The sequence below is a fragment of the Chelonoidis abingdonii genome, chromosome 18 (genome assembly GCF_003597395.2).
Source record: "Chelonoidis abingdonii isolate Lonesome George chromosome 18, CheloAbing_2.0, whole genome shotgun sequence".
Taxonomy (NCBI): Eukaryota; Metazoa; Chordata; order Testudines; family Testudinidae; genus Chelonoidis; species Chelonoidis abingdonii.
The window spans coordinates 19,385,413-19,403,011 of NC_133786.1; the positions used below are offsets into that span (position 1 = coordinate 19,385,413).

Consider the following 17,599-nt stretch of genomic DNA (forward strand, 5'->3'; position numbering starts at 1 on the left):
TCACTGGGACCAGATGGCATGCACCCAAGAGTTCTGAAAGAACTCAGATGTGAAGTTGCAGAACTATTAACTAGAGTTTGTAACCTGCCCTTTAAATCAGTTTCAGTACCCAACGACTGGAAGATAGCTAGCTAGCTAATGTGACACCAATATTTAAAAAGAGCTTTAGAGGTGATCCCAACAATTACGGACCAATAAGTCTAACATCAGTACCAGGCAAATCGGTCCAAACAATAGTAAAGAATAAGATTGTCAGACACATAGAGGAACATAAATTGTTGGGCTAAAGTCAACATGGTTTCTGTAAAGGGAAATCATGTCTTACTAATCATCTATTAGAGTTTTTTGAAGGGGTCGATAAACATTTGGAGAAAGGGGATCCGGTGGACGTAGCATACTTAGATTTCCAGAAAGCCTTTGACAAGGTCCCTCGCCAAAGGCTCATACATACATTAAGTTGTCGTGGGATAAAAGGGAAGGTCCTTTCATGGATTGAGAACCAGTTAAAAGACAGGGAATGAAGGGTAGGAATTAATGGTAAATTCTCAGAATGCTGGAGGTAACTAGTGGTGTTCCCCAAGGGTCAGTCCTAGGACCAATCCTATTCAATTTATTCATAAATGATAGACTCATAGGTCAGAAGGGACCAATATGATCATCTAGTCTGACCTCCTGCACAAAGCAGGCCACAGAACCCTACCCACCTACTTTTATAACAATCCCTAACCCATGACTGAGTTATTGAAGTCCTAAAAATTGTGGTTGGAAGACTATTTTAGAGAAGGGGGTAAAAAGTGAGGTGACAAAGTTTGCAGATGATACTAAACTGCTCAGGATAGTTAAGACCAAAGCAGACTGTGAAGAACTTCAAAAAGATCTCTCAAAACAAAGTGACTGGGCAACAAAACGGCAAATTAAATTTAAGGTGCATAAATGTAAAGTAATGAGCATTGGAAAAAAATAACCCCAACTATACGTACAATATGATGGGTGCTAATTTTGCTACAACAAATTGGGAAAAAGATCTTTGAGTCATCAAAGATGACTCTGAAGATGTCCACACGGTGTGCTCAGGTGGTCAAAAAAGCAAACAGGAGGTTAGGAATCATTAAAAAAGGGAATACAGAGTAAAAAAGAGAATATATTATTACCCTTCTATAAATCCATGTTATGCCCACATGTTGAATACTGTGTACAGATGTGGTCTCCTCATCTCAAAAAAGATACACTGCCACTAGAAAAGGTTCAGAAAAGGGCAACTAAAATGATTAGGGGTTTGGAACAGGTCCCACATGAGGAGAGATTAGAGGCTAGGACTTTTCAGCTTGGAAAAGAGGAGACTAAGCAGGGATATGATAGAGGTCTATAAAATCATGAGTGATGTGGAGAAAGTGGATAAGGAAAAGTTTTTTACTTATTCCCATCATACAAGAACTAGGGGTCACCACATGAAATTAATGGGCAGCAGGTTTAAAACAAATAAAAGGAAGTTCTTCCTCACGCAGCGCACAGTCACCTTGTGAAACTCCTCACCTGAGGAGGTTGTGAAGGCTGGGACTATAACAGCGTTTTAAAAGAGAACTGGATAAATTCATAGTGGTTAGGTCCATAAATGGCTATTAGCCAGGATGGGTAAGGAATGGTGTCCCTAGCCTCTGTTTGTCAGTGGGTGGAGATGGATGGCAAGAGAGAGATCACTTGATTGTTACCTGTTAGGTTTACTCCTTCTGGGGTACCTGGCATTGGCCACTGTTGGTAGACAGGATACGGGGCTAGATGGACCTTTGGTCTGACCCAGTACAGCTGTTCTTATGAGTCCAAACAGCTGCATGGACAGTATGAAGGTTATGTCATTAAGGAGATGCACTGCCCAAGCTGATTTCAGGTACCAATGACATTGTTACCCTTGCTGATGTACTCCCACTCACAAGCACTTGTTTAATGCTGAATCCTCTGGGAATGATCCAAATAAAGAGGGTCATGCAGCATTTACAATTAAACACCACAAGCTAAATTCTAACCTCTACTAATTCATGAGTCGTACGCTGTCCAGCTGCCAGTACGTACAGAAAGATGGAGGTTTCAGTAATGCTTTGCCTTGCTCTGCTGATTGGCTTAGGCAAAGGCTCTACTCCTAGGTGCAGGCCCCAGCTCATGAAGAAAGGGTCTTTTCCTCAGCTGAAGCTTAACACTTCTGTCTCTCCTGCTTGAGAGGGTGGATTCGATGGAGGACTCCCTACCTTTCTTCCTTCAGCCAGGGCTTTGAAATGCTGTGGGGGAAAGGAGACAGTGTTAGTACAGTGATTTGCTCTGGTCACTTAACACACACAACCAGCTGTTGAGAGATAATCTATTGAGACCACCAAATGAAGAACTCCCCCCCCAAAACCATCAGAATTCCACTACAACAATAGTATAAGTAAGTGTGAGGCATTCTTTCAACTCACCCCCACAAAAAGGCATACCTCTAAGTAGAATATTGATGCACTTGGAAAAGCTACTCAACTACATTCATGAAACATAAAGGCTTCCTTTCCACTCTACATAAAATAATCTGTTATTTAGAGGAAGCAACTACACTGATACAAAGATAAAGGTGATGCACGAGGAAAGGGGAAACATAGGGGGCAATAGTCCCCACACTTCCATAAACGCATTAATACAAAATGAAAAGTACGTTCACATTCACCAGTGGAATCTAAGTCCCCTTAGAATTAAGTGAATTTATGGTACAGGGATTGGCAAATGCTGGAGAGAATGTGAGGGAAGGATTTCTCCATACATAGCAAATGCATCCATAAATTAAAGACATTTTGGAAAATCCTTGGAGACTTAAGAAGGGAAATAACAGGGCACCAGTATTTTATTGAATTGTCCTGCAAACTGCTTTTTATAAGAGCCCTAAAAAACTGAGCATTCTTTCTCCAGCTGCTAGTAGAATTACCACAGCATTTGGTGGAAGAGGAGTGACTCCCTTCAAACTAGTGACTGAGATCAAGAAGTGTGGGAAATTCTGGTACTAGAAAACGTAATAAGTCAGCATTCTACAGCAGAGATGGAATAGCTATATATTGCAAGGGGGGAAGTGTGTTGGAGTTTGCTGGAAGAGGGTCAGTATATGCAAGTGTTGGATGAAGGAATCCTTCTGAATCATGGGAAGCCTGTGAGGTGAAAAATGCATTACAGCTAAAATTGTTAGGAAAGAATGGTAACACTTCAGAAAGTGATGTTGTCATGGGCTCTTCAGCAGCGCAGGGGAGCTATTGTAAATTGCAGGACAAGTGGCTTAACACTGCATCTCCCCCTCCCCACCTTTGAACATTCTAACAGTGATAGCCTGGAAGGTGGAGGACACTGGAGTCACCTACCTGTGAGTTCTTGAACTCTGAATACAGCGAGAAGAGGACATGCAGGGACAGGACCCGATTCTTATAGACAGGAATGTCCAGAATAGCTAGGACAAAACAATGTAAGGATTCTGAGTACAACACTGCTGCCTGGACATTGGCCCTCTCCAAGTAGCAATACCTTCTGCGCATCCCCAGTGCTTTGGGGCTTTACGCACACAGTTCTTTCTCCCAACTGCAGTCACCAGGAGATGCATCAGCTTAGGTCAGGGCTGAACTTGTCTCCAGGTGTCTCTTGCTTTTCCTAACTGTAGTTCCATCTCTAGTGCTCCTAGGCTACTGTGTAGTCAGGGGGTTAGCTCTGAATGGTGAATAGACCAGAGCCTGCCCCGAATATCCAGAGGGAACAGACACATTTAGAAATATGGGACCCATCTGTTTCTCCACACAAGGACATGATGCTGGAAGCACAACACCCATCTCCAGGAAAAACAAGTTTTGAAATGAAAGCTCTAGGTCAGGTTCATTCACCTTGATGCAATGTGCAACAGCTACAGGTTCTGAAGGGATCACCTGTCAGCCCGCCCACACCTGGGGCATGGTGACAAAGGACTAAGCTTGAATGGGAGGGGAATGCAACTAATGTACCTGCAATACCTCCTCCAAAGAGCCTGAGAGCACTGCTGTCGGGAGGACGTGCTGCCTGCTCAGACACTCCCTTAGGCACATAACACTTCATAGTTTGCACATAGTGGTGCTTGGAGGATGGTGAGAAGCTAGCACTCTGCTCTCTCTGAGAAGAAGATGAGAGTGAGACATAGGTCCTTTGCTTACCACATATCATGTCAATATATTCAGCCAGGCCACAGTTGATGTCTGCTGTTGGAAGGGTTACCTAGAAGGGACATGGAAAGAGTGACTCATGATCCAGCTCTTTTTCAGTGCCCATACAGCGAGACTCACACTAGTGTTACCCCAGCACAGAGCAGGCTTGGTCTGTTTTAGATGGAGGGAAGCCTCTGAGGCCCGTTCATCACTTGGTGTCTCTACCAACATGGAGGACAATTAGTACCAATGGTGGTGTTGCCAGCTGTGATGTGGATGCCCGTTCACTAGGAATTGGGCTGAAACTCACCCATTTCACACAGGCATCATAGGGTGGCAGCTTTCAAGCATCACTGACTGATCTGGGTGACTTTGAGGCTTGAGCTAGAACATACCAAACTGCCTAGTCACTGGTTCCACAGTGGTTTTCCATCATATTGATACATGAAACCTAAACAGCTTTGAGCACCCTGCGTTAATGAGGGATAACACAGAGTAGGCAACTAGCAAACAAGCCCAGATTATGCTTCTAATACACAGCTGGGGTAGCTGTTAGGCAGGCTGACAACGTACCTTTCCCAAGAGCTCCTCAAATCCTGGGGACCATTCCTGCATCAGAGTCTCAATATCAGGCATTGGCCTGCAAGGGGAGAAAAACAACGCTGCATGTAAAAACACAGTATGCCAGCATTAATTTTGCTGGATGTGGAGCTTCCTGATAGTGCACTGACAACAGACTGGTGTTACTGGGGACAGCATGACACAGCAACTGCACTCTTGTCTTCACAGAAGGAGAAAACAGACACACATTTGCACCTATGAGCACACACAACTGTGGTCCTGATAAAGCAGCTTTCACAGCAGTCAAAACAAGGTGCCAACTCCATATTGCAAGAGACAAGAGCAAGTCATCCACAGATTTCACTACACCTGATATAGAATGAGAGTTAATGTACTAGACTTCACCTCTGGAGGTCTGGGATCAAGTCTGGTTTGGATCACATGGGAAAATGAGTTAGATGGTCTCAGATTAATCCACACATCTGGACATCACAATCTGTATACGGTACAAATCTCTTCACAGGAGAGGCTTGTGGGATAGCAGGGGGGCTGCTGGCTGGGACTGAGGATTTTTGGCAGGTGTACGCCATGAGCTCAGGCCTGAAAAAGCAGGGAGTATGCGAGTCAGGATTGGGGATACTGGCAAAGCAGGGTGAAAAAACTTTGCTAATAATACCATCTTCCTCAAAACGCTTTGCAAGAAGTACTCAGGATCATTATCCCTGTGCAAACTATACCTGGCCCAAGTGAGTATCATTGATCATACTTGCTTTAGTGGGGACCAAACTCACTTGCAAAGTTTAAGACACAAACACACACAGCTGTATGTTTCAAAATCAAGGCAGAGTTTTGCTGAGGAGTTTTGAATCAATAGGAATTTCAGTTAAGACTGGATGAGCCAAGTAAAGCTAACATGGAGAGAGTGCACACAACAATTCCTAACTGTTGCCTGTGTCAGAGATTTTGACTTGTACACACAATCCATACCTGTAACCATTTACCAAGTGTCTGATGAGACATCAGTTCCTTCTTCAGAGTCATGGCAAGAATAACTCTGATGAGGTGATGTTTTTATCTTCTTTAAATAAACCATTAGTCTAACTCTGTATCTGCATTTCTAAAACCCCTATCACCGCAGTGCAACATACTGTAGGTCAACAAAGTTCCTCCTCTCTCCTGACTGCATTTTGAAAAGAGTTAACTATAGTTCTTCGCCGTCATACAGAGCCTTTCATCCCAGGGTATCTAAGCACTTTGCAAACATTAGACTCATAGACTTTAAGGTCAGAAGGGACCATTATGATCATCTAGTCTGATCTCCTGCACAATGCAGGCCACAGAATCTCACCCACCCACTCCTGTAACAAACCCCTAACCTATGTCTGAGTTATTAAAGTCCTCAAATTGTGGTTTGAAGACCTCAAGCTGCAGAGAATCCTCCAGCAACTGACCCGTGCCCCACGCTGGAGAGGAAGGCGAAAAACCTCCAGGGCCTCTGCCAATCTGCCCTAGAGGAAAATTCCTTCCTGACCCCAAATATGACGATACAGGGTTAAACCCTGAGCATGTGGGCAAGACTCACCAGCCAGCGCTCAGGAAAAAATTCTCTGTAGTAACTCTGATCCAACCCATCTAACATCCCATCACAAGACCACTGGCGCATACTACCTGCTGATAAGCAAAGATCAATTGTCAAATAATTGCCAAATTTAGGCTCTCTCATCATACCATCCCCTCATAAACTTACCGAGCTTAGTCTTGAAGCCAGATGTGTCTTTTTTTTGGGCCCCATAACTTTTTTCCTCTTGAAGGCTGTTCCAAGAACTTCACTTCTCTCAATGGTTAAAAAACCCTTCATCTAATTTCAAGTCTAAACTTCCTAGTGTCCAGTTTATATCCATTTGTTCTTGTGTCCACATTGGTACTAAGCTTAAATACTTCCTCTCCCTCCCTGATATTTATCCCTCTGATATATTTATAAAGAGCAAGCATATCCCCCCTCAACCTTCTTTTGGTTAGGGTAAACAAGCCAAGCTCTTTCCATCTCCTTTCATAACTGGGACTGCTAAACACTGAGGATGGAATGGAAGTTAAGGATAATCTAGGCATGGCCCAATATCTAAACAAATACTTTGCCTCAGTCTTTAATGAGGCTAGTGAGGATCTTAGGAATAATGGTAGGATGACAAATGGGAATGAGGATATGGAGGTAGCTATTACCATGTCCGAGGTAGAAGCCAAACTTAAACAGCTTAATGGGACAAAATTGGAGGGCCCAGATAATCTTCACCCAAGAATATTAAAGGAACTGGCACATTAGTGAAGCCCCTCAGTCCTACTCTCAGGTAAGTCAGTATTACTATCCTCATATGACAGGTGGGGAAACTGAAATACAGAGTAACTGACTTGTCCAACATCAAACCGGTCAGTGGCAGGGGGAACACAGAACCCAGGAGTCCTGACTCTTAGTCCCCTACTCAAGCTACTTACTCATGCACCCCTTCTACAAGGGCAAACTAGAGCTATCTGAATTACACAAAGTCAGCAGGAGAGAAATTCCATTGATTAAAGGATATCAAACTGCATCTCTGCATGCAAAACAAGCGGTAAGGAGTAAGCAGAGTAAAATACAAATGCAGGAGGGTACAGAGAGCTCACCTGGTGTAGTGAACAGTAGCAGGAGGTTTGAAGCGATGTAACTCGCTGATGCTCTCAATCCAGTTATCAATGGCTTTGGGATTCTTCTCTGCATTCTCCAAGCTCTTCACTTTTATTTGCTGCCAAGAATAGAAATGCGAATCTGGAGACAGGCTTTCCAAGACTGGTGGGTCCCTGCAAACCCTATGCTTCATTCCTGGCTGGACTGTGTGGTTCTGTTCTCTTTCTCAGCTGCGCTATACCGTTCAGTGTCTGCATACAGGAGCAGAAGAGCATCTGGGGGCTTGGCTACACTCAAAACTTCAAAGCGCTGCTGCGGGAGCGCTGCCGCGGCAGCAGTTTGAAATGTGAGTGTGGTCCCAGCGCTGCACGTACTCCACCTCCCCATGGGGATTAGCTTGCAGCGCAGGGAGCCGCGCTCCCAGCACTGCGGCACTGTTTACACTGGTGCTTTACAGTGCTGTATCTTGCAGCACTCGGGGGGTGTTTTTTTCACACCCCTGAGCAAGAAAGGTTGCAGCGCTGTAAAGCGCCAGTGTAGCCAAGGCCTGGGAAAGAACACAGTGACCCACACCAGACAGCAACAACCACAGGGGAATGAAACTCTGACCCAAGGAAACAAATGGATCCAAAGTCTGTTTATGAAGACGTGTGTGTGAATGAGAGCAGACACACTGTAGTCTAAAGATGTGGGTGAGAAAGATGTTTTCCTGTTCACGAGAACTTAGTCAAATCCTCACTGTGCTGTAACCATGATAGTGGTACAGCCACACGGGTTAGAACAAGACTCCCATCTTTCTACCAAGCTTAGTGGGGAGTAACCAGCTTTTTTCCCCTTCATAACTTACCGCAACATTGTGCTGTTTGGAGTTTTCCGTTAACCAGAGAGAGAGCACTGTGGAATCTGACTGTTTCGTGGATGGCTCATCCAGTACCAACAGGCCAAGGTTATCTGGCTTCCCATCGGGACGTGGAACCTGCAGATCAACAAAGAGGAGCAGAATTTTTTTCCCTTCTATATTCAAAACAGGAGTTTGAAGGATGTTTAAAATGAGCCTCTCTAAATTGCTGACTTGCAAGATCAAGTCACTGTGCTACAGACTGACCTTAGACATAGAGGTGAGAGAGGGGGCTTGGCTACACTCAAAACTCCGCAGCGCTTTGAAGTGCGAGTGTGGTCACATCGCCAGTGCTGGGAGAGAGCTTTCCCAGCGCTGCACATACTCCACCTCCCCATGGGGATTAGCTTGCAGCGCTGGGAGCCGTGCTGTTTACACTAGCGCTTTACAGCGCTGTAACTTGCTGCGCTCAGGGGTGTCTTTTTTCAAACCCCTGAGCGAGAAAATTGCAGCACTGTAAAGCACCAGTGTAGCCAAGGCCAGAGAGAGAGTTGCAGAGCTGCATGGCACTTCTGGAGCAGAAAAAGAGCTGCAGCTTAAATGGGATGCTACAGAAAACAGCAAGAAGGAATATCAGAATTAAGGGACTGCCTGAAACCACTGAAGGAGGATGTACATAGCAAAATTGTTAAAGCTGAGGTCACCGGAAGAGCTGAAAGTGGAGAGAGCAAATTAAGCTCTGCTCTGGTCAGTTAGGTCTCATAATAGACTCAGAGATCTGATGTGAAATTTCATCATTATCAGCAGAAAGATTTAATTATAAAAAAAACAGAACATTCAGAGAGTGTTTAAAACAGGCCTCAGTTTTTCCATAACCTCTGTGCCCTGACTTGAAAAGAGAAGAAAGCTGGGGGAAATTACAGCAGCACTCAGGAGGCCAGATATTCACTATAGACAGGGATCCCATTTACACTCTCACACAGTTTCTAATATCAGTAATATGATACAGTAAGAGACTGTAAATAAGAGAAACCAATACACTCCAGTCACTCAGGATAGAAATCCAAATCTCAGACATACTGGAGGATAATCCAGAGATAAAACTAAGGATGAAATTCTGAAGAAAGCCTTGGTAGATGGTGAAATCCAAGAAAAGAAGGAAAGGAAAATACAAGACTAAAGACTCCTGAATGTACTGAAATAGCAGAAGTGAGGCTGAACAAGAGGACTTGGATCCCTGAGGAACACTTGATAAACACTTGAAAAGTAACTATGTTAATGTTGTAAGAAACAGTACTAAACTTGCTTTAATTGGAGTGATCATAACTCTGATAACCGTGTTCTGTATTTTAACAAGTAGACAAAATAAAGGACAATAAGGGGAGTACATGGGGGGCATGGACAGAAGAGATTGGAGCAAACTGAGAGGAGCCCTTAGGGGTCCTGTATTAATCCCCCCCATGTAATTCAAATGACCAGATGATAATCTATCCCTATGATAGAGGATTAAGAGCCCATAGGAGGACAATATACCCCCTTTGGATGGCAAAAGAAGCAGTCAAAGTTCTTAGGGAGAGTACAAGGGTTTAGGTTTCAGCAAAGCACAGCTGTTTGGGAACTGATTTATACACCATGTTGGTATTTTATTTTTGGATTTAAAGTAAGGAGAATGCAGGAGAGGGGAGGGAACCACGGAGGCAGTGGGGAATTAATACCAAAAAAAAAAACCCCCAAATACTATGGAAGTTCACAAACAAAATTCAGGCCATATACAGGCACACAGTTGTGAATACAATGCAATTAGAAATGAGAGAGACAATCTCCACACAAGGACTCATGCCTTCAAATAGCTAAAGCATCATAATAATTTCAAGTTTTTCAATAAGCCATTGTTATGACCCCACATGTGGCAATCAATTAGACCCTGAGCATGTGAGGAAGAACCAGCCAGCCAAGCACCTGAGAGAGAGGATGCTCAGTGCCGCTCAGGGCCATAGGCTTCCCTGTCCAATGTCTCCAGCTGTGGCCACCTCAATGCTTGAGAGAAAGGAGATAAAAAAAACCAAAACAACAGAGTACATGGGAGAGCATCCCTTTCTGACCCTGGCTGATGGTCAAAAGAAACACTGAAGGCTGAGCTTTTAGGAACATAAGACGTAAACTGGAAGTGAGTCCTGGGGCTGCTGAGCCTGCCCCCCTACCATCACAACCAACCTTGACACACAATCACACTCAAAATTGTCCATCTCTCTCTAAAACTAATTGAGTTGTTTGCCACCACAACTCTAGTTCCAGAACCTCACCCCTCTGATAGTTAGGAACTGTCTTCTAATTTCCAACCTTAATTTTGTTCATGACCAGTTTTCGCCCAAATACTGCAACATTTTGGAGACCGGGAAGTTATATTTGGAGACTTCAAATACACACACACACCTTACCGGGGCAGACTGGATAAAAGAGACAAAATAGACAGGGAAGCAGGTGCAGAATTGACATCTCTCAGATTGCTAGAGAGAACTGCACACTGGGGAACAAACTCTTACATTTTATTTCATACCCTCATAATTTATATACTAGAATAGATTTAATGTTAATCACTAAATCCTTAGTGAAGCAGACTAGTGCTATGGAAATTGGCATCATTACATGGTCAGGTCATCCCTCACTGAAAGTAATATTTGCTAGCATCATCCTAAGATCACTTTTTAGGAAAATGAACTGCTTGCTTCTGCAGGACAAAAATCAGGTTGCAGTGATTAAAGAGAACATTGTTCAATACTTTAAAATAAACAATAAGACAATATAAAAAGAGGTTTTCTCTGAGAGGCAGGTAAAGCAGTATTTAGGGGCCAAGTGATAAGCAGAGCCTCTAAATAGAAAAAAAGAGAGCAGCACTTAAGAAAAATAAAACCAGACCTGCAGATAAATATGCTGTGACATTCATAAAATCACAGGTTCAAAAAAGTATATCAACAATTAACTAATATCAGGAGAAACTGAATGTGCTGATATAACAGGAGAAGAAATCTCAAAGGCAAGAGCAAGCGTAAAGAAATAAAACTCTACCACCTGACTGTTTTCCAGCTATATTTCACATAGTAGTTACGGAGTTATTATTGGGTCCCTGAAGGGTATCTTCAGTGTCATTCTGCTATGTGTGGCAAATTGCCGGTACTGTTCTCTGGGTCTCGCGCTTTCTCTTCTCTGGGGTAGGTTCAGGGCGCTATTGCTTGCCTCTGAACCAGTTCTTGGTTTTAATTACTCCACTAGTGTCCTTGGAGGAGGGAGTGGAAAGGGAGGGACCTGGGCCGCCCTCTATCCAGGTCCCAACCAGGGCCTTGGGTGGTGTGGTGAACACTTGAACTAGCAGTTCCTTCCCCTGGTTACTCCCTCTCCTATCCTTCAGCTTGTGAAAGGCTTCTTGCCTCCCTTCTACACAAGCCTGGTGCCCTTACCTAGGGTTTCTTCTGGACTTCACAATCCACCGCAGCACTCCTCCAAACTTTCTATTCTCTCTTATCAAACTCTTCTCTTCTCCAACTTCTGCAACCTGCACTCTGTTCCAACCAAACCTTCCTCCTTCAACTCCCACACTGTCTGACTGAAGCAGGGGTTTTTATCACATGACTGAAGTCAGGTGCTTAATTGGCTACAGGTTTCTAGTTAATCTAAAGCAAACCTTCCTCCTGGCAGGGAATAAGGCCCCCTGCTAACACTCTCATGCTGCCCTCGGCCATGCTGTATCACATATCCTTCCCCCCTCCTCCCGCTCAACACCAAGGGTGGGCTACTCGGGACGAGAGGCAGTGTTGGCGTGAGAGGCCATCAGCGTTGCCGTGTCGGCTTCCAGCCCTATGCTGGACCCGAAATGGAAAGGCTGCAAGAGAGAACCACCTCGTCACTTCTGGCGTTCCTTTCCTGTTCCTATGCATCCACTGGAGCGGGACATGATCAGTTCACAAGGGTAAACCGCCGCCCCAAGAGATAGTAGTGGAGAGTCTCCATAGCCCATTTTATCGCCAGACATTCCTTTTCAACAACAGCGTACTTTTCTTCCTGGGAGAACTTCCGGCTGAGGTACAAGATGGGGTGCTCCTCCTCCCTACCATCGGGAAAGGAAGGCACGAGTCCACCTCCCAGGCGTCCGTCTGCAGGAATGAATTCCTTCTCGAAGTCTGGGGCCATGAGTACCGGATGGCAGCATAGGGCTGTCCGTAAATCTGCAAATCCTTCTTCCGCCGCATCCGTCCACTTCACATATCTCGGGGCCCCAGCTTTTATCAAGATCCGTCAATGGCCCCGCTGCTGTGGCGATGTAAGTGCGAGTGGCTAGACAACTTCTCACTCGGCTAGTGAAGTCAAAGCAAGCTCTGCTCTAATTATATAAATGCTAAAGAATACGAATATTTTCAACATCAGTTGCTAGGCATTTGCAATTCTTGCATCCTACAAACTAGTGGACATCCCTTGACCCTTAATCTCTCTGGGCCTTCCCTAGATATATAAACTACTAAAATGATAAAGGGATAAATCATACCATCTTTACTTTGGGAAGGTAGTTGGCTAAGCATATTCATTTAACCATGTGACAAGCACTTCAGGTACTACGGTGAGTGAGTGCCATTAAAAGTCCATGAAGAATGTATAATTCTTATTCCGAACAGGGGCTTGAAGGGCAAGCAGTATAATAATGCCTGGTGTCTCACCATGAATGATGCAGACCAATAAGAAATATTGAGCAGTGTTCCCCCATTTAAGGGGCACGGTCCATATTCGTGCACTGAAATGACGGTAGCAGTCACACGAAAACTTAGTTATGTTAATCAATGTAATTAAAGACTGAATCCGTAATGCCACTGCATAAGGGGCCAGAATTAAGATTGCAGCAGGCACGCTGAATACTGGCATTTCCCAACTCACGTATGTGCTTGAGTTTTGCACCTTAACTTCGTTTTACTATTATGATTTTGCTATATGGAATATATATAATGAATTCCACTGTAGTACTCACAACGGATAAAATTCTGTCTAATAAAACAGGCATTTCTGATTAATTGCAGGTTCAGAAAGAGCTTATAGTGCTACCGCGTTGTCCCTTAAATGCTGCATTTGACCCTTGACAGTCTCTAAACTAATAAAGGACTTGTTTTGCAGTAAATAACCAGGACACGCCTAATTGAATCTGACTCTATCAGCCAGCATGCACTGTAACAGTGTGTAAATAGGAGTTGTAGATTGTCTGAAAATCTCCATACGTTTCATAGCACGCAGTCGAAAGTCAAACAAATAGAAGTTTTAATAAACAATAGAATAATAGCAATGGGTACCAGAAGTTATTAGCAAACAGATCCTAAATCTTTTCTTTGGTTATGTTGTAACAACAGGGAAACTAAAAAGGACCCAATTAAAATAAAAATCGACCTCCTGAATTTTTTTTTACTTGTTAACAAGTCATATTTAAAATGACAGACTAAGAGATTAGAGGTTTTTTCTAGTTTACTTGGTGTATTGACTGCACCTTTAGATAAGGAAATTCATGTTTCCCCGATAACCAATAAGGTGGGAAAAGGGTGTGAGGTAAATATGGCACTGAATGGACTAATAGACCCCTGGGTTCAACTAGTCACTGATTCCCTGTGACCTTCGGGCAAGTCACTCAGAGTCATTTTTTTAAAGGTAGTTAGGTATCCGCTCACACAACAAGAGGAGAGCCTAACTACCTTAAAAAAATGACGCTGAGTGACTTGCCCAAGGTCACATGGAATCAGTGACTGAAGTTAAACCCAGGGTCTATTAAGTCCATCTAGTGCCATATTACCTCAACCATTCTTTCCCCTTGATGGGTTATTCGGGGAAACACTGACTATTTCCTATATATAAAGTGCAGCAAATACACAAAGTAAACTAGAAAAGAAACCGCCTCTAATCTCGTAGTGTCATTTTTAATAATGACTTTAACAAGTAAAAAAAATTCAGGCAGAAGTATCGAGTTTATTTAAAATGGGGTCCTTTAGGTTACCGAATGTTGTAGAAAATACAAAGAATATTAGGATCGTGCTAAGTAACTTGGTACATTGCTATATTTCTAATTGTTTATTTAAAACTCCTATTTGTTGCCTTTCAACTGCGTGCTACAGGAAACCTATGAGATTTTCAGACATCTAAAACTCCTATTGTCACCACGTTACAGTGCAGCTGGGCTGAGTGAGTCAGAATTCAATAGGGTGTCCTGTTTAGTTACTGCAAACAAGGCAACTTTATTAGGTTAGAGACTTCAGGTCAAAATGCATTTAGGACAACGCGTACATTAAGTCTTCTGACCTGCATTATAGAATGCCTGTGATTAGAGAATTTTATCCGTTGTGAGTTACTAATGAATACTTTATATAATATTCCAGACAACATCCATATATAAAGAAGGTAAGGTGCAACTCAAAGCAGACGTGAGTTTGGAAATGCAGTATCAGGTGCCTGTGCAAGCTAATTTGGTCCCCTTATGCATGTGCATTACGGATAAGTTTAATTACATGATAAACTATGTTTTTCCGTGTACTCCTACTCATTCAGTGACAATAGGACCGTGGCTCCTTAAATGGGTGGCTGCTCAATATTTCTTTGTCTTCATCATTCCGTGGTGAGACACAGGCGATTATTTTACGGCTTGGCCCTCAGCCCTGTTCTGAATAAAGAATTATCATTCCTTCAGGACTTTAATGGCACTCATCACCGTGTCCTGAGGCTTGTCACATGTTAGGAATTGTATCTTAGCAACACCTTCCAAGTAAAATGGTTTATATTCCCTTTATATCCATTTTAGATTTTATAATAGCTAGGAGGCCCAGAGAGATAAAAGGTCAAAGGGTCCACTAGTTTGGTGCGAATTTTCAAATGCCTAGCACCTGAGGTTTTGAAATATTTCGTATTTCTAGTGCATTTATATAATCTAGAGCAGAGCGGCTGACTTCACTAGTCCGGTGAGAGGGTCTAGCACGGCAGTAATCTGGCGGTAGGTCTCAAATTGGGCAGCCGCCACAGCAGCGGGGCCATTGACGGATTTGATAAAAGCTGGGGCCCCGAGATATGTGAAGTGGACGGATGCGGCGGAAGAAGGATTTGCAGATTTACGGACAGCCCTATGCTGCCAATCCGGTACTCATGGCCCCAGACTTCGAGAAGGAATTCATTCCTGCAGACGGACGCCTGGGAGGTGGGACTCGGTGCCTTCCTTTCCCGATGGTAGGGAGGAGGAGCACCCCATCTTGTACCTCAGCCGGAAGTTCTCCCAGGAAAAAGTACGCTGTTGTTGAAAAGGAATGTCTGGCGATAAAATGGGCTATGGAGACTCTCACTACTATCTCTTGGGGCGGCGGTTTACCCTTGTGACTGATCATGTCCCGCTCCAGTGGATGCATAGGAACAAGGAAAGGAACGCCAGAAGTGACGAGGTGGTTCCTCTCTTTGCAGCCTTTCCATTTTCGGGTCCAGCATAGGGTGGAAGCCGACACGGCAACGCTGATGGCCTCTCACGCCAACACTGCCTCTCGTCCCGAGTAGCCCACCTTGGTGTTGAGCGGGAGGAGGGGGGAAGGATATGTGATACAGCATGGCCGAGGGCAGCATGAGAGTGTTAGCAGGGGCCTTATTCCCTGCCAGGAGGAAGGTTTGCTTTAGATTAACTAGAACACCTGTAGCCAATTAAGCACCTGACTTCAGTCATGTGATAAAAACCCCTGCTTCAGTCAACAGTGTGGGAGTTGAAGGAGGAAGGTTTGGTTGGAACAGAGTGAGGTTGCAGAAGTTGGAGAAGAGAAGAGTTTGATAAGAGAGAATAGAAAGTTTGGAGGAGTGCTGCGGTGGATTGTGAAGTCCAGAAGAAACCCTAGGTAAGGGCACCAAGCTTGTGTAGAAGGGAGGCAAAGAAGCCTTTCACAAGCTGAAGGATAGGAGAGGGAGTAACCCAGGGGAAGGAACTGCTAGTTCAAGTGGTTCACACACCACCAAGGCCTGGTTGGGACCTGGATAGAGGGCGGCCCAGGTCCCTCCCTTTCCACTCCCTCCTCCAAGGACACTAGTGGAGTAATTAAAACCTTCAGGTAAGCCCCCAAACTTTGGACGCAAAAGTCCAGGTTTGGGACAGGACCAGACTGGTGGACACTAAAGTCCAGGTCTGGGACTGGACGGCTAGATTACCACAGGAGCTGTACTTGGACTGTGTGATGCATGACTTATGGAAAATGTATTCAGAGATTGATATCAAGGTGAGGAAGCCAAACGAGCCTTTCCTGTCATCCTTACTGAGGGTACATAAAATGGGGACTTCCTCCCCCTTGGGAGTGTGGCAATCGGCTGCTGCCCCCAGGCCCATTGCTCCACAGGGTCTCATGACTCTAGCTCCTGAGGTGTAGAGAGACCGCTGAGACTTCACGGTGCTATTCCTGCCTCTGCCATTGACTTGCTGTCTGACCTCAGAGTCGCCACCTACCTTCTGTTGTAGGCTGCACTTTATCCCTCTGTGACACATACTTGCATACCTCACAGGAGAGTGAGGTTTGGAATATCTGAGATCCCTAGATGACAGGCATTAGACAAGGGCGAAGAATTGTTATTCCCTTTCCAGGAGCTGCAGGAAGATGGAGAGAAGTTGCCCTTTATTTTTTAATAGCAAAGAACGCAAATGCACCCCTCCAGGACAGCCAGGGCCCTTGGCACAGAATCGTGCCTCAGAATCTCAGCTCCATGTTTTTAAAATTTGAGCTTCTAGCCCCCATGGTTGCAAAGATAACTTTGAAAACCTGAACAGAGTGTAACCAGTGCAGGTCTGAGTCTGCAGAGAGCCTCAGTGACTGACTCAGAGGGAGGTGCACGGCCTAGATCTTGTCATCTCCACAGCTGCTGAGCTTGGCTGTTGTTTTTTTCCCAAGATGCTGTAGAATCCTGGATCTTTTACTGCAGAAGTTACCATTTTGCCGGATGCAGGCACCCGGCGTTTTGTTTCCTGCCGAGACCTACTGCAGCTCTCGAGCTTCTGTTCCATGGGGTGGGAGCTTCTGAGAACTGACATGAGCCGCCCAAGCTCACTACAAGCTGCCCTTTCCTCTGACATATGTGGGGAACGGCCATGCCGAGCCAGGCTGCCCAGATGACACCATGACAACTGAGGCCCACAGAGCTGGGCTGCGTGGGGAACACAGAGAAAAAATCCATTGTCAGAAATAGTCATTGCTGGAAACAATCCCCGCTGCATAGTAGGTCACTGAGCACTTTCAGCCCTGAGGCCCAGCTGGGGGTGGGTGTTTGGGGAGGGGAGGAGTGGGAACGAAGACTATTTCGTGGAGCTGCAATACATTCCCATTAGGGGTGTTTGCTGAA

The 17,599-nt window shown here is 44.6% G+C and overlaps 1 protein-coding gene across 4 annotated transcripts in view; it reads right to left on the minus strand.

Moving 5' to 3' along the window:
- Positions 1 to 1,123: 1,123 nt before the first annotated feature.
- The window catches only part of IFT46 (intraflagellar transport 46), a 32,443-nt gene continuing 15,967 nt past the window's right edge, over positions 1,124 to 17,599 (minus strand). For 2 of the 4 annotated variants that reach the window (XM_075073514.1, XM_032777165.2), the window contains 6 exons: positions 8,240 to 8,368; positions 7,392 to 7,510; positions 4,746 to 4,812; positions 4,182 to 4,242; positions 3,369 to 3,454; positions 1,124 to 2,270 (listed from right to left, as the gene is read on the minus strand). In XM_075073514.1, the coding sequence (XP_074929615.1) occupies positions 2,175 to 2,270; positions 3,369 to 3,454; positions 4,182 to 4,242; positions 4,746 to 4,812; positions 7,392 to 7,510; positions 8,240 to 8,368 (558 nt within the window). In that variant the 3' untranslated portion in view covers positions 1,124 to 2,174. Of the gene's footprint in view, positions 2,271 to 3,368; positions 3,455 to 4,181; positions 4,243 to 4,745; positions 4,835 to 5,138; positions 5,334 to 7,391; positions 7,511 to 8,239; positions 8,369 to 17,599 lie in introns of those variants that run through there. The other 2 variants (XR_012657205.1, XR_012657206.1) reach the window with 2 other exon arrangements.